The 20831-nt window shown below is 47.9% G+C and overlaps 2 protein-coding genes across 2 annotated transcripts in view; both read right to left on the reverse strand.

Annotated features, from left to right (window-relative positions):
• LOC134412386 (zinc finger protein 208-like) overlaps positions 1–20535 on the reverse strand; it is a 489474-nt gene extending 468939 nt beyond the window's left edge. Inside the window, exons 1-2 of the mRNA XM_063146291.1 lie at positions 19110–20535; positions 18732–19025 (exon numbers count right to left, since the gene is read on the reverse strand). Coding sequence (XP_063002361.1) covers positions 18732–19025; positions 19110–20535 — 1720 coding nt within the window. The remainder of the gene's footprint in view (positions 1–18731; positions 19026–19109) is intronic.
• ZDHHC24 (zinc finger DHHC-type containing 24) lies at positions 2424–9793 on the reverse strand. The gene is made up of 4 exons (XM_063145884.1): positions 9528–9793; positions 6836–7113; positions 4759–5071; positions 2424–3997 (listed from the first exon to the last, which is right to left on the reverse strand). Exons 1-3 carry the CDS (start codon positions 9788–9790, stop codon positions 4761–4763), a joined length of 852 nt encoding a protein of 283 aa, XP_063001954.1. The 5' UTR covers positions 9791–9793; the 3' UTR covers positions 2424–3997; positions 4759–4760.
• Positions 20536–20831: the final 296 nt, after the last annotated feature.

Below are 20831 nucleotides of genomic sequence, written 5' to 3' on the forward strand. Positions count from 1 at the left end.
ATAGCTGGCCACAAAACATCCACGTCCCCAGAAAGCAAACTGGTGAGACTAAAAATAACTCGCCTAGAAACCAAAGTACCAGGTAGAGGTGGGATCGGAGCACCAAAACACAAAATCACTCTTTCGAAGCAAAATAAAGATGGCACTGGAGGTCAGGCGCTTTCTAGCCTCACAATTATTTTAAAAAGTATTTTAAAAAATCTTAATAAAGCAAAAAATCATAGGGGACCGGGAATCTGACAGATGCCAAGAAACGCAGGAAAATTGGTGCCCGTGGGCACAATGGGAGACTCCCATGTCTAGAATAGTGTCCAAGGTAGGGGTGACCATATGAAAAGGAGGACAGGGCTCCTGTATCTTTAACAATTGCATAGAAAAGGGAATTTCAGCAGGTGTCATTTGTATATATGGAGAATCTGACAAAATTCCATCTTCATCACAACAGTTAAAGGTGCAGGAGCTATACTAGAGTGACCAGATTTAAAAGAGGGCAGGGCACCTGCAGCTTTAACTGTTGTGATGAAGAGGGAATTTCACCTGGTTCCCCATATATACAAATGACACCTGCTGAAATTTCCTTCTCAATACAACTGTTAAAGATACAGGAGCCCGGTCCTCCTTTTCATATGGTCACCCTAGCCAAGGAGATGTGTTTCAGCCCAAATATTCCTGCATTCAGGAAAGGGTGCATAGCCTGTTTCGTAAGGCTGTTACAGGGCTGATAAGAAATATTGTATGGTTTGCTAACACTTGCACAATTCCAATCAATGTTATGGTCATTCAACCCAGGTTTTAGAAGGACGATCAAGTCCTTTGTTTCTAAAGGATTTGGAGATGACAGGCTGATGCATTTGATACTGATATTTTATGATTTTATGCCATCCTTTTATAGCACAATTTAACATTTAGTCAGAAATAACCCATATTTTAGAGGTCTTATAAAAGCATGTATCCACAGGATTGCAGCCTTATTGGTCCGAAACAGCAACACGTAACACTTAAAAAAGGTTTTGGACTTTAGAGATGCGAACGTTTGTTATATAACAATATTTAAGAATCGCTTTTGTTGAAGAAATCTCCAAGTGATGTCCAGAGAGCAAGATTACTTTCCTGGGAATACCTGTTGGAAAAGGCATGCTTTTTAGTAACACCGAAAACCCAGAGGGGCTGGTGTCTGCCTAATTGGTAGCAGTAGGGAATTATATAGGACAGTAAAGGTCCTACTCAGAGCTGTTTCACCCAGAAATATTGGGTTTCTCTAGTTGACTGCAGCAATCAAACAGGCCGGTAGCGGTGACAATGGCAAGTGAATGCAACTCGTCTTATTACACTCTCTTGGCAAAAGCTTTGGTTGTCGTGAAAGCCCAATCTGTAAAATGTTATAAACCCAATCCATTGTTCTCTTTTCGACGCCAGGCCAAGACTTTTCTCCCATTCAACAGCGTATGTTGAATTTTAATTGACCCCAGATCTATCTCTAGCTGGGAGCTCAAAGTTGCTTTTAAATGGATATTATCTGTATATCTTGTCTGTTTTTATGGTTTTACATTTTTGTATATCGATTTTAATGTTTAAATCATTTGCAAAGCGTCCAGAGAGCTTCGGCTATGGGGCGGTATAAAAATGTAATGAATAATGATGAGGGATTAAAAACAAAAACCCTAATATGTGCCCAATTCTAAGTGCACCATATTTGACCAGGAACTGAAAACGTGCGAGGTTTAGCAAGCATCTTTCCGGAAGCAACTTACTTGTGCAGTTTTCCCAGTGGCTAAAAGGTTGAGATCCCTTTTCTGAGGCTTAGTTACTGGCAGTACGGCCTTAGCTAGACCTAAGGTTTATCCCGGGATTGTCCCCGGGTCATCCCTGTTCATGTAAATGACACACAGGATATCCCAGGAGCAGGCAGGGACGACCCCAGGATAAACCTTAGGTCTAGCTAAGGCCTAAGAGTTTTAAGCTTAAATAGTTATTTTATTATACCACTTTTATCTCTCCTTTTAACCAAAAAAGGGCTCTCAAGGCGGCTTACACAAATATTTCTTAAAGACATATTAATTTCTTAATATGCTGTTATCTGGCCTGTCCCGTTACCTTCAGACTTACCTGCTACTGGAATGCGGCCCCTGAAATGGAATTTAGCCAACAAGCTTAAAAGAGATTCTGTACTCCTGGACTACGGGCATGTCTACACCAACCACTTATTCCGGGATCATCCCTGTGCATGCAAATGACACACAGGGGATCCCGGGAGCAGGCAGGGACGATTTCTCCATTTTCCTGGAAAAATCCTTAGGTGTAGAAAGGGCCATAATATGAACCTTGATGTGATCTAAGCAAAACAATTCTTACCTTTCTTTTTACGCACAAACTCCTCTGTCTCTTGTATTTATTTTTTAAAAAGTCACAACAGGATTGAGCGATCGTTTTAAATAGCATTTTAATGTGCAAAAGAGGTGTTTACATCAGAAGGCAGGCAGGTCAAGATGCGAAACGGAAAGCTGGAACAGAAGAGAATAGCAGCTTGCCGTAAACCTCCCCATCGGGTTCATGATTAAGAAGGTATTGATTTCTTCAGAACCAACATGACTTGAGAAAAGACGGCACTGCTGCCATCCCACATGGGTTTGTTTACACCGGCAGTCGGCTTGCCTAGAAATCAGAACCAACCCCAAAAAGTGGGGCTGACAAAACTTGGGAAGTTGCCAAGAGATTTTTCTGGAAACTGTTTGAAATTTGTTTATTGCGGCCTGAGACGAATGCAATTCAGGGAAGCTGAACAAATCTGTAGCAGGACTAGCGCTGTCTACTAGCTTACCAATAAAAACTGGTCCACCAAATACATTTATAAATGCGATACCTGAAATCTCCAAAGCATTCTTCTGCAAAGGATACCCTGATATACCACCTCTGGGGGGGGGGGGAGAATTCCCTCATCAGAAAGGTACAGGAGCTCAATAGTAGAGCTCCTGTTTTCATGCTTACGCTTAAGGCCTCCATTTCAATCCCTGATATCTTCAGTTGACGAATCCCATGTAGCAGGGCAAGGAAGCACCATTGAGTAGCCAGTCTCTGGCTACATGGGCCAAGGGCGCAAATCTGTACAAGGCAATTTCATAAATACTATAATCCTGGAAACATATCCAAGAGAGCAAGGCACGAGACGAGAATTTGCATCTCTTCTATCCACCCACTCATCTTATGGGCTGTAGTAGTGCAAGCCTTGCTTCCGGGCAGTGTGGAAGGGGTGGGGGCAGGCAGCCAGATAACATTTTATAAGGATTCATCGGGCAATATGGCAGGAGCACCAAGACAGGACTTGCAAGCCACACATGGAAAGCTCTTGGGTGTTGCGAGGCGGCTGGCAGAATTCTAAAGCGACAGATTGCCACAATTCCTCCACCATGTTATGCGACAGTTCCAAACTCTCACAACGTATCAGCTGTTCTCCGTTTATTTTTGTCGAACACGGCTTTTTCTGGCCCACAAGAAGCCAGCCTCACCAATGCCGCAGTGGGCAAGGAAAAGTGAGGAAGAGTCAAAGCCTGTGTCACTCCAGGCTTAGCCTGGAGTCCGCACAGCAATTCCTGACCGGCATTTGTGTGTGTTCCCTTGGGCGTGAGACATCTCATAGCGGTGGAGAAAAGCGAGCTGGTGGAAAAAGCGCTACACAGAGCAGGAAGAAAGTTGGTCCCAACATCAACCACCAGACAAAATGGTTTAGCCCCAGCACTGGTGACTAAACCCCCATACCCACTTCCTTCCTCCCAGATCGCTGAAGCGAAGCATTTCGGGGGCCCAAAGAGAATCGCCACTGTAGAAAAAGCAACCAAATCAGATGGACGTCTACGTCATCGCCACCCCGAAAGCAAAAAACTCTGATGGAGGAGCAAAACACGGAGAACTCATCTCCCAAATCATCTGCTTTGGAACAGAGGCAGCGATCGCTCTCCCCACGAAGGGACTTTCCTTCCCTTGTACGGTGCAGAATGGAAACCTGGAGGAAGAGAGAAATTCGGTCATGCTTGGACTGGAATTGCTATGGGGAGAGGGTGGGAGGGGGGAGGGGGGGTCCATCTCCCAAATGGAGCGTTTTAACTATTCAGAGTAAGACCTCCTGATTCAAATGGCATCAATTCAAGATTACTTGAGTGGCTACCTCACTGTTAAACCTTTACTAGGTATCCACCGCTTCTGTAAATTGTTAGATTTGCCCTGCGGGGCTAAGCTTTCCCACTCTGGTTGTAAGGATCATCAACCAGGATGATCAGGGGTCTGGAAACGAAGCCCTATGAAGAGAGACTGAAAGATCTGGGCATGTTTAGCCTGGAGAAGAGAAGATTGAGGGGAGACAGGATAGCACACTTCAAGGTCTTGATAGGTTGCCGCACAGAGGAGGGCCAGGATCTCTTCTCCACCATCCCAGAATGTAAGACACGGAATAAGGGGCTCAAGTGACAGGATGCCAGATTCCGGGCTGGACATTAGGAAAAACTTCCTGACTGTTAGAGCAGTATGACAATGGAACGGATGACCTAGGGAGGTGGTGGGCTCTCCCACACTAGAGGCAGCTGGACAGCCATCTGTCAGGGATGCTTTAGGGTGGATTCCTGCATTGAGCAGGGGGTTGGACTCGATGGCCTTGTAGGCCCCTTCCAGCTCTGCTATTCTATGATTCTCTAAGTACAACTAGAGAATGGACGTGAAGCGCTTCAACTACTTGAAAGTGATAGTCCCAGTCGGCATCGCATAACTCACCTTCAGAGGTCCCGGGTTTTGAGGAGCAGCTCAAATTGGGGAGACCTGGTTTGGAAAGTGATTCCATCCCCCGGCAAAGGGGAAGCAATGAAAGGCGTGAGCCACGCAAGGTACCACTGCTCCCCCAGGACTTCCCGGAGGTTGTCCCGCCAGCCCAAGTCGTACTGGCGATTGCCCTCAAACCATTCTTTGGTCGTCTGTCCACGCAGCGCCAGCAGGCTGTGAAAGAGCAGGAAGCCCGAGGAGAAGAGGAAGCCCACAATGCAGACGTCCGTCACAAAGGCGTAGACGAAGGCGGCGATGTTCACTTGCCCTACAAGAGAGGTTCAAGGAGTCCATCCAGAAAACATGAGAGAGAGAGAGAGAGAGAGAGAGAGAGAGAGAGAGAGAGAGGATGTTTTTAATAATGTATGTTTTTAATTCAGTTTTATGTGTTTTACACTTATAGTTGTTCCCCGCCACAATCCAAACGGAGAAGCGGATAAGAAACAATTTTATTATTATTATAAATAGATAGATAGATAAGAATTTGGGCAATTGTTGTGGACTGGACATCAGGAAAAACTTCCTGACAGTTAGAGCAGTACGACAATGGAGCCAGTGACCTAGGGAGGTGGTGGGCTCTCCCACACTAGAGGCCTTCAAGAGGCAGCTGGACAAGCATCTGTCAGGGATGCTTTAGGGTGGATTCCTGCATTGAGCAGGGGGTTGGACTGGATGGCCTTGTAGGCCCCTTCCAACTCTACTATTCTATGATTCTATGACTGCAGAAGAGAAGCTGAATTTATCTGTAAAAGCAAGAATCGTGCCACACCAGCATCACACCATCTTTGAGCAAACTGGAAGACGGGAAGCTGCTTTAGACCGAGTCAGGGCCTTGGTCCATTTAGCCCAGTATTGTGGACACTGACTGGCAGCAGCAGCTCACCAGGGTTTCAGGCAGTCTTCCTAGCCGTACCTGGAGATGCTGGGAATCGAACCTGGGGCCTTCTGCCTGCAAAGCAGTTGTTCTACCCTTAAACTAGGGCTCCTCCTCAAACGTCTTGGCAATGTCTCTCAAAGGGATGATTGTATCTTTGAACCTGCCCTTGCTTGTTTGTACATCACTTTGTGAGGGTGTTCGAAAGCGGTTCTACTGGTGCTGCTGCAGCTGAGCGGCAAGGCTGAAAACAGGCTCGGGATGGGGGCTGAACCACAGGAAACCTGGGCTCAAATTGAGCCCTGCGGGTAGGTCAAGGAGCCCTCAAATGCGGCCCAATAAGGCTTTCAAGCAGAGGCCCAGGCCTCTGTGGTAGGACTGTGCTTCCAATCCCCAAACCGATTCGGATCCCGAGCCAGACCTTCTGGATCAGGCCCAAACTGGTTCAGGTCGATCTGGACCACCCCCGATCCGCTCTGGAACCGGATCCGGAGTGAGATCTGGAGGTCCAGATTAATATTTGGGCCCCATTTCCCCCCCCCTTTCCCCACTTATTGCCTCCGCGGCAGATGGCCAAGGCAGGTAAGTCGGGAAGGGGGGACAAAATGGGGCCCAAATAAGCCCCCCTCCCACCTTACCTGGCTCCGCTGTCTGCTGCCGCATGGACCACAGCAGCAGTGGAGCCAGGTAAGCCCCACTCCCCCGCTTACCTGGCTCCATCGTCTGTCGAGGTCTGGGCAGCGGCTTCAACTGAGACCCAGGCCTCAAGCAGGAAGCAGGCCGCTTCCAGCTTGAGGCCTGGGCCTCAGTTGAAGCCGCCGCCCAGACCACGATGGAGCCAGGTAAGCTCCCCTCCCCTCTGCCCCCTTACCTGGCTTCGCCGCCATCGCCACACAGACTGCAGCAGCGGTGCCAGGTAAGCCCCGTCCCCTCCACTTACCTGGGTCCAAATTGCTTCGGAACAGTCCAAATCGCTTCGGACTGTTCCGATCCGTGCCGCTCCAGACCTCCCCAGCTCTGCTCCAGAATCGGGCTTCAGAGGTCCAGATTGGCCCACTCCGCTTCGGATCCAGGGATCCATAACGGAGCGGTGCACAGCCCTACTGTGTGGTACCCGTACAACTGCAAAGGAGACAAGCATCTCCTACTCATCCTTACCCATCAGTAGCATAAGCCAAGGCAGGACTAGCAGCAGGATCGTCTGGGCAGGGGTGTCCTCACGCAGCAGCGACATGACCACATCCGCGTTGAGCAGGCAGCCATAGAGCAGAGCAACAGAGCCGTACAGCAGCAGGCAAAGGAAGTAGCGGTAGTTCTGGTAGCCCAAGCACTGGCCAAGCAGCGTGCAATGGTGATCACGCCGCAGGACGCAAATGTTGCAGGAGAAGCAGTGGCTGCAACGGGGCGGCACGTGGGACTGGCAGGAGTAGCAGTAACTGAAAGAGAGGAGAGGACGGGAGTGGTGGTCGGCTCGCGCGACTCCAGATCGCTTCGTCCTGCGCACCCTCGCAAAAAGCCCTAGCTCAGTGGGAGAGCGCTTGCTTCAATCCCCAACTGGAAAAGGATTGGAGTGGACGCCGGTAAGTGTGTCGACCAGGAGCGAGCAACTTCTGGGGGGCAGGGGGCTCACACTGCCCTCCCAAACCTACAGGAGGGCGCACCCCACTGCACCAGATTTACTGTCGCCGTTGAATTTGCCACAGCGGCAGCAAAAGCCGCACCGATTTAGCAAGCAGAATTGCACTTCCAGGACAGCAAGTCCACGTGGAAACAAGATGCATACCCATTGCGCGTCTTAAGCTGGTGCAATTGTTTGCTGCCACTGCAGTGAAGTCGGTGGTGGTGGCAGAACACAGTGGGGGGGCGCTAAACTGACCGAGGGGGGGGTGCATTTTCAGCTCGAGCGTTGATCACCCACGGTGCAGAAAATACTGAGCTAGATGGACCAATGCTCTGACTTAGTAAAAATTCCCTTTTATTTTTGGAAACTCTGGGTGAATGGTTCTCTTCTATTCTGGGGAACGATGCCATCGACTCTTCCCCCCCCCCCCCGCTTTTTAATAAGTCCAAAGAACATCTGGGCATATGCAGAGGGATTACGTTTCATTTCCTTGAACAATGTGGTTAATTTCTATTAGCTTTGCTTCCTGTGTTCTCATTTGAATCACCCAGGGAGCTTCGGCTATTGGGCGGTATAAAAATGCAATAAATAAATAAATAAATAAAAATTTGTCAATCTCATGTTGCAAAGCCATTTCTGAACACATGTGTACAAGTATGTATAAAATACACGCACACCCCTCCGTCATCTTCTATTTCCCTTTCGTGCACCTACGAAGAAAGTTCGTCTTTACAAAAACTTGTGCTCCAATAATTTAGAAACAGAGGCAGTGCCTTACACCAGGTCAAATTATATGTCTACCCAGCCCAGTATTTTCTGCTCTGACTGGCCATGCTGTTCGAGGAATACTGGGAGTTGTAGGACTTCTCTTGGTGTTGTTTAAACGTGAATAATATTGTGCCCTTAGTGGTCCTTTACATGCCCATGTGTGGTCCACAACTGAAGTCACACACAACTAACATTTCTCTTCTCTCCTCCAGCCACCACCCCACACTTTAAAACCTGCTTCTGCATTCCTGTTATGTTAGAATAGCAACCAAACTATCGGCTAGCCCTGATGAAATAAAATAATAATAATAACAACAACAATAAATACTCTAAGCACGTGCAGTTTTGCATTTTAAACTCACTTAATCATAGCATCATCACAACCAGGCATTCTCTTCTCCCAGGCATTTAACAACGCTAAGTTTGTTTTTTTTAACTGACCCCCAGGACTGTTGTTTTTAAATGGATACTGTTGTTTTTATACTGTTGTTCTTATGTTTTAAATTTTGTATACTTTTAATGTTTACTGTTTTTAACTTTTGTAAACTGCCCAGAGAGCTTCAGCTATGGGGTGGTATATAAATGTAACTAATAAATACAAATAAATAAACCAAAGGAGTTTGCTTCTGCTGGTCCCAAGGGCAGCTCCTTACATTTCCATAAGAACATCAGAAGTGCCCTGATGCTGGATCAGACCAAGGGCCCTGATGCTGGAATAAAGGAAGCCAGATTCCAGCTGGACATCAGGAAAAACTTCCTGACTGTTAGAGCAGTACGACACTGGAACCAGCGACCTAGGGAGGTTGTGGCCTCTCCCACACTAGAGGCCTTCAAGAGGCAGCTGGACAACCATCTGTCAGGGATGCTGTAGGGTGGATTTATTTTATTTATTTATTTATTAAACTTATATACCGCTCCCATAGCCAGGGCTCTCTGGGCGGTTTACAGATTCCTGCATTGAGCAGGGGGTTGGACTTGATGGCCTTGTGGGCCCCTTCCAACTCTGCTATTCTATAATTCTATGATTCCATCTAGTCCGGCACTCTGTTCCCACAGTGGCCAACCAGCCGTCAGCCAGGGATGAACAAGCAGGACACGGTGCAACAACACTCTCCCACCCATGTTCCCCAGCAATTGGTGCACACAGGCTTACTGCCTCGGATACTGGAGATAGCACTTCCACGTGCTTTTTAGCTGGGACAGACTAAATATATTGCTCTCCTAGGATTTTAATTCCCCCCTCCGAAAAGGAGCTTCAGGAAAATAAAACCAATTCAGGAAAAGAGTTCCTCTGAGCATATGCAGAGGGTCTGGGCAATGCTGCTCATTCTGCAACTTTGGCCTCCTCCCGTCATTGGTCTTTAGGTTCTACGTCATGCCCCGCCCCCTTCCCTAGCTAAGCCCCTCCTCCCCGCTCCCACGCCCACGTTCGATTGGCCCCCCGGCCTCGCAAGCACTTACTCCCATCCTTGCCCCGCCCCCGCGAGCATGACGCCGCGCGTGCTGGGCGACGCCGTGACGAAGCGGCGCGCGTTCTCGAGCGCGTTCCCGAGCAGGAACAGCAGCGAGGCCAGCGCGAAGAAAGGGAAGGGCGCGGGCCCGCGGGCCTCGTCTCCGCGCTCCCGCAGCAGCAGCACCGCGAGCACCTCCAGGACGAGCGCGCCCCCCAGCGCCGCCCCCGCGTACACGGGCAGCGCTCTCTTGTCCCAACCGTTGCCGGCCATGGCGGCGCATGCGCAGGGCTTCCGCGCGTGACACCCCCCGCTCGCTTCTCCTCCTGTTTCGCCTCAGACAGCTCCTCCCGCTCAATCGTCGCGCAAACCCTGGCCGCCAATCAGCGACGGCAGCTTTACTTAACCCCGCCTTAGACATTTGATCGGCGGGCCCCCATAGCCAATCGCTGGATCGGCCCACGCGTTGTTTTAATTTTCTACCTCAGGGTTGCTTTTGAATGAGTTGTTTCTGACTAACCTATGTCAGTTTCACAAAGTGCAAGACAGTACTGAATCCTCATGCAATATAATAATTTAATTTAATTATACATTCATTATAATGAAATTCGACCCAGAGGGAGAGGCGGGGTACACCATAAAACACATATAACTAATGAAACCATTTAAAACGAATACATTATTAAAAGCAGCACGTTATTAAAAAGGCATCTAAAATATTTAGCTAAGAGATTCCCAAGTAGCAGAACTCAACAGTTTCCCTGCGCAGGGTAGATCTCCAAAAAGAGATAGAAGATGAGCTGAGAGTAGCAAAGTCACCTATTTTTGTGTTTTTATTCATAGCATAGATCTCTATGAATGATGATGAAATTGGATGGATACTTCAAGGGGGGAAACCTGAACATAATTGGGCTCCCATCAACGAACCACGTATGAAAGGTTCACTGAAAGAGAGGAGTGGGAATATTATGGACGTACAGGATGGAGAATATTGATTACAACCTTTTTCAAAGAAATAAATGAATTGGGATCAGCTCTTTCAGTGTGGGGACCAGGAAGTCATTGTAGGGCCACACTCAGAATGTGGGGAACACTCAACAGCCACCCTAACTATGGTCCATTTTAAATTTGGACCAGCTCACATGTGGGCCATGATGGTTGGAGAAGTGATTACACCTGGAAATCGACGGTACTATTGGATCCCCAATGAGAGACCCTCAGCCTTTCTCAACCTGGGGCACTCCAGATGTGTTGGACTACAACTCCCAGAATGCCCCAGCCAGCTCTGCTGGCTGGGGCATTCTGGGAGATGCAGTCCAACACATCTGGAGTGCCCCAGGTTGAGAACCACTGGATCCCCATACCTGAATTTGAGCCCTATGATCCCCCATGTAATCTGCTTTGTTCAAAGTGTGCTTCATTTTAAAAAATACTTTTGAGGAGGGAAAACTGTAGAATAAATTGTAAATGTCTGCTTGAATTAAGCTAATCACAAGACCCTGAATACACATCCGTGCCTAAGGTAGTAGGCCGGGAGCAAAAGTTTAGTGTTCTGAGTACAAAGAATGACCGTCAGCTCCGGTGTAAGGAGTGCAAAAGCAGCGAGCGGGGTGCAAACTCTGGGTGCCGAGTGCAAACTCTGCCCAGAAACAGCAACGTGGCATTTGAACTTTGACTCTGAAGTAACCTCACATGATTGTGACTCATCCCCACTGTTTGTATGTTAATATAATGCAATTAAAAAAAATGCAATAAATAATAATAATATAAGGAAATACCTTTAGATTGTTCGCGCTAGCTTGTAGGGGTCTTGCCTTTCTTGAGAAAATAAAGCTGAATTGTATCCGCCGAAGGCCTGTGAGTCTGATTCCACCCTGAAGGATAAAATTGGCACAGTCTGCCAGGGGAAACGAAACTCTTTCTGCCATTTTAGGCAACAGCAGGGAGAGGAAGCAACTCACAGAAGAGCCTCTGATCACAACACCCCTGCAGAGGAGGTGGGCACGATCCCTGGGGCAGAGTTCTCACCCGGGCAAGAAAGAACAGACTCCCCCCTCCAATTCCTCCTCCAAAATAAAGACCCTGCTTCTTCTGCCAGGAAGCTGAATGTCAGAGGACAGATGTGGCCTTACGAGCTCTTCTCTCTTTGTAGAAGATAATTTGAGCTGATATTTGTGCACAGGAGAATTTCAAATGGGGAATCAGTTTTGCATCTTTCAGTAGTTGTTGTTGTTGTTATTATTATTATTATTATTATTATTATTATTATTATTGGGCTACTATCTAGAAGGACAGTGTTGACCATATGAAGTCCCTCCTGTCTATAGCAGCCCAAATCAGGGTCAGAAGGAGGAGGCCATCCTCACAATGCAGGTGAACACCACGACACAGGGGGAAATTGGAGACAGTGATGGGAGGGGGGAGACAGGGGGTTCTTCCTACTCCTAAGAAGCTCAGACCCAAAGCTTCCTCTGGATCACAACCAGAAACAGTCGAAAAGGGCAGAGCTGTGCCCCACAGCCTTGTCATCTTTGGTTTTCTTAAAATATAGATTTATTGGAGGAAGGGGGTCCTTGAATCTTTTAGAATCAATTTCTGGTGCTTCACGGTCTTCCATATGTTTTTTAAAAATCTTTTTTAAAATTCAGTTTCTGCTGTTGAAGAGCTTACATAGTTTTAACCATCAATTGATTCAGGAGTTGTTCCTTGCATAATTAAATGAAATCCTTTACTGGTAAGGTTGGGTCCTTGCAAGTTTTGAGAAATCAACTTGTGATGAGGTGAAGAGTTCCTCTTTCTCACAATTCAATAATTCATCATGCTATAATAATGCCTTGTGCAGGCCAACCATAAGGTCAAGAAACACATGCAAGCATTGGAGACCCCCAGGTCTCTTCATCACCCTTCGAGAAACTGACCAGGCCTAGACCCGCTTAGCTTCATCAAGGTTACAGCATGTGACTACCTGGGAACCCCGTGTTCATTGATTCCTGCATGGAGCAGGGGGTTGGACTCGATGGCCTTGTAGGCCACTTCCAACTCTATGATTATATGAGGAGATGTTACCCAATTCTGCAGTCAGGAATCGGTTCCACAAAAGGAATTCTGTTTTGCCTGGCTTTCTGCACAGAGAAGGTGGTTCTTTGCATCTCTGGAATTCCCCCCTCTCAGTTGCCAGCTAAAAGCATCCCCTGAAGGACGGGACACGGCTGAGGGAGGCCCAGGTGTTGTAAGAATATAGAACTTTTAAGCCGGTCGAAAGGTCTGATCCTGGGCTGTCAGACATGGATGATCGCTGACTCCCAATGGCCAGTCATTGAGTCAAATCACTATGAGTGAGGGATAAAAAGCAGGAAATAACTTTTAAGAATCAAATGGGACTGACACAGCCCTGTGTGGTTTTCACAGCTTGCACACAGCGCAGCGTTACAAGGAACTCATCCAGCAACTATGGGAATGGAAGCAACCCGAAGCAAAGGGAAGCACATTTTAGGAAAGCAATCCTAGTTATTCATACTCACATCCAGGCACCATGTGGGGTAGGGGGAGAGCAGCCCAAGGCCCTGGGCCGGTGGGGGGCTACGGAGAGGGACCCCTTTGCTGGCGGAGGTGACGCCTCTCCGCCGCTCTTGTGAACTGGACCAGTTCTGATGCTGGGAGTCCTCTGGGTCCCAACCTTGGTGGCTCCAGAGCGGAGCGCTTCCCCTGCGGAGGATGCTACCTGGCCTTGCGCTTCCCCTGCCTTTCTCCCTGGGCCGGTGCCAGACTATTTTGTGCCCTAGGCAGGGTGAGCTACTTTCACCACCCGCAAAACTTTTTTGCCAACTTCCATTTTTAAGAACAGATGGTTTGTAGAAAAAATATGCACAAAACTTGAAACTGCTAAATTTATTTTAAATTGCAAGAATAAGTAATAATCAAGTTTTGATTATCTTTCTCAAATACAAAAGAAAATGTTTTTTCCACACAAATCATTTTGAACAAAGGGGCACTCAGTGTAATGCATACCTCTGCCATTGCAAACTCAACAGTAAAAAGGAGATTTTGTTCACAGGGCAGAGAGGGGGAAATTGTCAAGGGAGCTGCTACGTTATCACATTGTCCAGGCGCACTCTCATCTTATTTAAAGACAGACAAAGGGCACACAAAAAAACCAACAGGACAACTTTTTCATGGGTGAGAGTGTTTCATGCTGTTATACTCCCTCTCTCACGCATGCATTCCTCTACCACTCACAAACAAGTGGAATTACGTGCAGGGTGCAACGTTCCCCCCCCACACACACACACACACTCATACGCCTACACACACGGGTTTAGGGCCACTACAACAGGACTAGTCAGCAAAGGTGAACAGATGGCAGGGATTTGTATCTCTCTCTCTCCCCCCCCCCCCCCCAATAATGATATGGTGCCTTTAACTGGCTGTCACTGAGCTATGGGCTGGGAGACGTGGGGATGTTTAGATTCTACAAGCTCTGGTTCTCGTTTTCACACCAAATCCATCCCCTTTCATCGCTTGGTACTGGGGTTTACCCAACAGCCTTGAATATACACCACTGGCTACGGAAATTAAAGACCTGGGGCAGCAGGAAAAAGTCACAATTATTCCATCAGTCACCAGCATCCCACGATTATCAAGTCCCATTGATTTCAATAAAGCAAACACCCCATTCAGACATGAATGCACACACTGCCAGCATGCGCACCCCCCCACACACACACACCTTAGTGTTACCTGAGACCCTCTCCCCAAAGAGGTTCTAGTGCCTCCTGTATCTTCGGCCCCTTTTGATCTTGCTGAGATTTTTAGATGCACCTTTAATCCTGCCCATTGCTTTATGTGGCGTCTATCATTTTGTGGCTTTTATTTTTATTTATCTGTTGATTACATTTATATCCCCTTTTCTCCTCTTGTAAGGAACCAACAGTTTGAGAGAGGGCAGGGGAGAGAGACAGATGTAAACCTCATGGGAATAAGGTGGAAGAGCAAAATACAAATACTGAACAAGACGCTCTTCTCCTCCTTGTGCCAGCCGACGTTGAGAAGGCGGTGGTGGCGGAGACTGGACGCGGGAGGCGTACTGGGCTCAGCTCCCGTCCTTCCCCACCGGCTTTGGGGCGGTCGCTATCTCTGTGGGCCGCCTCCTTCAGTGGCGTGCTTCCGTGGTCTCCCTGTAGCACTCGTGTTGCCCTTTCCCCCCACATACCATCTCTCACAGACGACACGAATCTTGAGGCGCTGGAGGCTGAATTTGTGGGGCCACTCCTACGGTCCTTGCCGGGTGAGGATGGGGCCATGGGGCAGCCGCTCGTGGTCCTGATGTTACCGCTGGGGTGCAGCGGGGTGCTCTCCCCTCCCTCCATGACAAATGGTAGGTATAAGTGGAGGGGGCGGGCAACGGAGTTTTCGGTGGTCGCTGAGAAGGGAGGGGGTGGCAAATGGGGCAGACCCACCCGCTTGCGAAAGCAAGCACACTGAGACCCCCTGCCCCTCCCTCGTGTCGCCCCCATGCTGACGAGCATGAGGGCGACACGAGGCAACGGCCGGGGCACCACCTTCACTCGCTGGCACTCTGGGAGAGCGGCTTCCGGGCGTGCCGTTCGGCGCCCCCTTACTTTGGCGCTCTAGGCCACCGCCTGAACTGCCTCTATGGCAGCGCCGGCCCTGCTTGCTCCTGCCTGGGGTCCTGTGGAATTGTGGTAGGTGAATTGCATGCTGGGAGTTGTAGTAGAGGCAGCCAGGGGAGCTGGGAGGGAGAGGAAGAGGACGGTGGAGTCGGGAAGATTGGAGCCAGTGTTGGTTGGAGTCTCAGTTTTAGTGTGGGCTGAGAATAAAGTAGCATTTCAGAAGCTGTCTCTGGCGTCTCAAGATGCTTGCAATGCAACAGTTCTTCGCATCCCCCTTTCCCCAATGGCTCCACCTCATCCCAGGGCTTGGTCGCTCCCTCTGCTGAGTTTCCCCCACATCGTCTCTGTCTCCTCTTTCAGCTCAAACAGCCACAGGGAGGGGAAGCAACTCACAGAAGAGCCTCTGATCACAACACCCCTGCAGAGGAGGTGGGCACGGTCCCTGGGGTGGAGTTCTCACCTGGGGAAGAAATACCAGACACCCCCCCTCCTCCTCCACCAAAATAAAGACCCAGCTTGTTCTGCCAGGAAGCTGAATGTCAGAGGACAGATGTGGCCTTATCGGCTCTTCCCCCTTTGTACAAGATTAACCGAACACTTCAGTATTTCTGTTAACACTTATTATTACTACTACTACTACTACTATTATTCTTATTTTTATTGGGCTACTACCTGGAACGACAGTGTTGAGCTACGAATTGGGGATGGCTCTGGGAATTAAAGGTAAGAAATCTACAAAAGAAGCTGCTGAAATGTTCAGCATCTGGAGGAAAGGAAGGCACTTTGGGACTGGACCACTGAGAAGTTGCAAGCAAGATATCCATGTTTTGTTTGGACTTCGAAGGACTCATTGGTGCGTTCATTTGTATTGGATATCTGTGACGCATTTGTATCATTTAATGCTTATTAAAAGCATATTTCTTCAAGTTCAATCTTTGCATATTTTAGACTGATGAAGCCCCGGAGGACTCACACGAGGAGAACTCAGCATATACTGATGGCAGCAAAAGGCAACAAAACCCATCTTTTTCCTGCTGAGATTCCTGGGGAGCAGAGGCTGGTGGCTCTGATTCCGGTGGGCCTCTGAATCCATTCCAGGCTTCAGTCCAATATAAAATGAACTAGTTTAAAATTGCAGTATAAAAGCTGAAAACTATAACCAGAAAAGAAAAAGAAAAAGCCTAGCAGCAATAGAGGGATTTAAAATACAATAAGAGATTTAAGACAACAGAAGTTATATGCATTATCACAGGAATAGTCACAATATGAATCCTATTTATTTACCATATTGGGCTAAAATGAATTCCAGAGTGGGGCACATAGGAATAAAACAGTAAAAAGAAAGAAGACACAAAACAGTAAATTGGATTTTGTTGAATTTAAAACAAAGGACCAATATAAACAGTGGCTGGTCAGTTGAGGGAGGCTTCCTGGAAAAGAGTCCTTTTCAGAGGAGGCAGAAGCAGCCTCGGGTTGCCACCTGCCTAACCACAAGGGGCAGGGAGTTCCAAAGGGAAGGGGCCACCACACTGAAGGCTCTTCTCCTGCTGGACTCCAATCGGGACAAAGGTCCACGTGGAACCACCAGGAGCCGGCCCTCCAATGACCTCAGTCCCTGGGGCAGGGCGAGACGAGAGAAGGCGCTTTCTCATGTATCCCGATCCCAAACTGTTTAGGGCTTTGTACGCTCCCCTCTTAAACCAGGCCCTGTGGCCGATACGGAGCCAGTACAGTCCCTTCTGCAAAGGAGTTACATGCCGAAAAGGAGCAGCCTCAGACAGCAGCTGAGCTGCTGCGTTCTGCACTGGCTCCAGCATCCGGAGCAGCCTTAAGGGCAGCCCCAGATGGAGCACATTGCAGTCGTCCAGCCTTGAGGTTCGTAGCGCCTGCACCTCTGTGGCCAAGCCATCCCTGTCCCGGAGAGGGTGCTTTAGTCAGCTCTTTATCGTTCAATGTGGACGAAACCGAGTCCACTTCTGCTCAAACCTGGAAACCGATTGATCATTTTCCTAATCAGGCAGGAGCATCAGAGAAGGCTTCCGGCTCAGCAGATTCACATCTTTCTTGCAGTGATCAGCAGGGTGAGTTCGCTACCCTTCCAGGCATATTTCGTACAACGTTCCCAGGAACTTGCAAGATGGTGCCAAGAGAGGAGGCCTTTGGGGCTACTGAGTCCACGGCTTGTAACAAAAAAGAGCAGCTTCGCTTGCACAGACTGAACGCGCCTGTCCAGGAGAAAAAACACCTCTGCGGTGTAGCTCCACTGCTCTGCTGCTGAACGTCCTCCAAGGTCTTTGGGAATCTGGAAATGACCACAGCGCAGGACACCATACGACACACAGAAGGCCAAAATAACTCCTCTGCCCGGCCCTTAACAGCTCTCATTTCCCAACACACTGGTGGCTCAGTGAAGCTGAGAAGCCCTCGACAGATCTGTTAGGCTGAACGTGGCATGGATATTTGTTTTTAATTCAAGGTCTTTCCTCCTGGGCTTGCTTCTTTTAAAGGGAACGGCTGTCCTCCATTCGAAGATCTTCCTTCTTTCTGGAAACTGCTGGGACTGAAAAAAATCCTTCCTGTGTCTGTTCTTTGATGTGATTTCAGGTACTTATAATGTTGGAAGTTCTTCCAGTATGCTAAGAAATGCATTTAAAGGATTTCTCCCTTTAGTGGATTCTTTGATGCTGTTTAAAGTTTCTACGGTGAATGAAGCTCTTCCCGTATTCTAAAAATTTATGGGCTTATTGCCCAAAGAATTCAAGACATAGACTTTCAAGACCAATTGAGTCGAGCTAGCCTGAACCCGGGGTTCAGGGAAAATAGTAGTTCTCCAACCATTGCCATGTACCTGATAAACTTGACCGTTCCGAGGCTCAGAAGAGCTTTTACGTTAGCCAGATTTAATGTTCTACCTTCAGCATTGCTGGAGGGTAGATTTAAAAAAATCCCTTACAGTGAACGGCAATGTCCATGTGGGTCGGGGGATGTTGAGACAATAGCCCATGTTATACTTTACTGCCACCTGTATAAGGACCTCAGAGTCTCCTTAATAACTCCACTTATAAAAAAATTCCCAGGTAGAACAGACAAAGTGTCTTTAGATTATCTTTTCTCAGGCATGAACACTCAAGTTACTGTAAAAGTGGCAAGATTTTGTGCTGCAGCCATCTCACGCCGTAAAGAGGCAAGACAATAATAATATTCACGTACCACATCTGTAATGTAATGTAATGTGTTAAATGTGTTAAATTGTATGGTGTTTGATTGGAGTGCTGGTTGTCATACCGTAATAAACTTATTCATTCATTCATTCATTCATTTGAAGATCTTCGATCTTTCCGGAAACTGCTGGGATTGAAATAAATCATTCCTGTGTCTGTTCTTTGACGTGATTTCAGGTACTTATAATGTTGGAAGTTCTTCCAGTATGTTAAGAAACGCATTTAAAGGATTTCTCCCTTTAGTGGATTCTTTGATGCTGTTTAAAGTTTCTACAGTGAATGAAGCTCTTCCCGTATTCTAAAAATTTATGGGCTTATCGACTGTGTGGATCCTGTGATGGGCGTTAAGGCCTGAACTCTGACTGAAACTCTTCCCGCATTCTAAGCATTTATAGGGCTTCTTGCCTGTGTGGATCCTGTAATGCCTGTTAACGGCTGAGCTGTTGTTGAAACTCTTCCCGCACTCTAAGCATTTATAGGGCTTCTCTCCTGTGTGGATCCTGTGATGTGTGTTAAGGGCTGAGCGCTGCCTGAAACTCTTCCCACACTCTAAGCATTTATAGGGCTTCTTGCCTGTGTGGATCCTGTGATGCCTGTTAAGGGTTGAGCGCTGCCTGAAACTCTTCCCACACTCTAAGCATTTATAAGGGTTCTCTCCTTTGTGGGTCCTGTGATGTGTGTTAAGGTTTGAAGTCTGACTGAAACTCTTCCCACACTCTAAGCATTTATAAGGCTTCTTGCCTGTGTGGATCCGGTGATGGGTGTCAAGGTTTGAGCTCTGATTGAAAGTCTTCCCGCACTCTAAGCATTTATAAGGCTTCTCTCCAGTGTGGATCCTGTGATGCATGTTAAGTACTGAGCTCTTGCTGAAACTCTTCCCACACTCTAAGCATTTATAAGGCTTCTCTCCAGTGTGGATCCTGTGATGGGTGTCAAGGCTTGAACTCTGATTGAAAGTCTTCCCGCACTCTAAGCATTTATAAGGCTTCTCACCAGTGTGGATCCTCTGATGGGTGTTAAGGTTTGAGCTCTGACTGAAACTCTTCCCGTATTCTAAGCATTTATAGGGCTTCTCTCCTGTGTGGATCCTGTGATGCCTGTTAAGGGCTGAGCTGTTGTTGAAACTCTTCCCGCACTCTAAGCATTTATAGGGCTTCTCTCCTGTGTGGATCCTGTGATGTGTGTTAAGGGCTGAGCGCTGCCTGAAACTCTTCCCACACTCTAAGCATTTATAGGGCTTCTTGCCTGTGTGGATCCTGTGATGCCTGTTAAGGACTGAGCTGTTGTTGAAACTCTTCCCACACTCTAAGCATTTATAAGGGTACTCACCAGTGTGGATCCTGTGATGTGTGTTAAGGGCTGAGCTGTACCTGAAACTCTTCCCACACTCTAAGCATTTATAGGGCTTCTTGCCTGTGTGGATCCTGTGATGCCTGTTAAGGGCTGAGCTGTTGTTGAAACTCTTCCCACACTCTAAGCATTTATAAGGGTACTCACCAGTGTGGATCCTGTGATGTGTGTTAAGGGCTGAGCTGTACCTGAAACTCTTCCCACACTCTAAGCATTTATAGGGCTTCTCTCCTTTGTGGGTCCTGTGATGTGTGTTAAGGGCTGAGCTGTACCTGAAACTCTTCCCACACTCTAAGCATTTATAGGGCTTCTCTCCTTTGTGGGTCCTGTGATGTGTGTTAAGGTTTGAAGTCTGACTGAAACTCTTCCCACACTCTAAGCATTTATAGGGCTTCTTGCCTGTGTGGATCCTGTGATGCCTGTTAAGGGCTGAGCTGTTGCTAAAACTCTTCCCACACTCTAAGCATTTATAAGGGTTCTCTCCTGTGTGGGTCCTATGATGGGTGTAAAGGTGTGAGCTGTACCTGAAACTCTTCCCACACTCTAAGCATTTATAAGGCTTCTCTCCAGTGTGGATCCTGTGATGGGTGTCAAGGCTTGATCTCTGATTGAAAGTCTTCCCGCACTCTAAGCATTTATAAGGCTTCTCACCAGTGTGGATCCTCTGATGGGCGTTAAGGTTTGAGCTCTGACTGAAACTCTTCCCGCACTCTAAGCATTCATAGGGCTTTTCGCCTGTGTGGATCCTGTGATGGGCATCAAGTCTTGAACTCCAACTGAAGCTCTTCCCGCACTCTAAGCATTCATAGGGCTTCATGCCTGTGTTAATTCTTTCATGCAGCCTCCCATCAGCTGAAAGAAGAAACCCAAAAGATGGTTATTTCAATTATCAGAGGAGCCGATGATAATCAGGAGAACTGAAAACTAGTGTGGCCCACAAATGCATTTTTTAAATCTTTACAGGTGGCCTTTTGGGACCTAGGGGCCTGGTCTGCACATCATGCAGCAACTCTGGGTAACCCTGAGCATTCTGGTGTGTAAAAGCCTCATTGCGGAAGGAGCAAGAACAAAGCCCTGCTGATGAGTGTGGCTAGTGGGGGGAGGGGGGAGGTC

This window comes from Elgaria multicarinata, chromosome 21, assembly GCF_023053635.1.
Source record: "Elgaria multicarinata webbii isolate HBS135686 ecotype San Diego chromosome 21, rElgMul1.1.pri, whole genome shotgun sequence".
Classification (NCBI taxonomy): domain Eukaryota; kingdom Metazoa; phylum Chordata; class Lepidosauria; order Squamata; family Anguidae; genus Elgaria; species Elgaria multicarinata.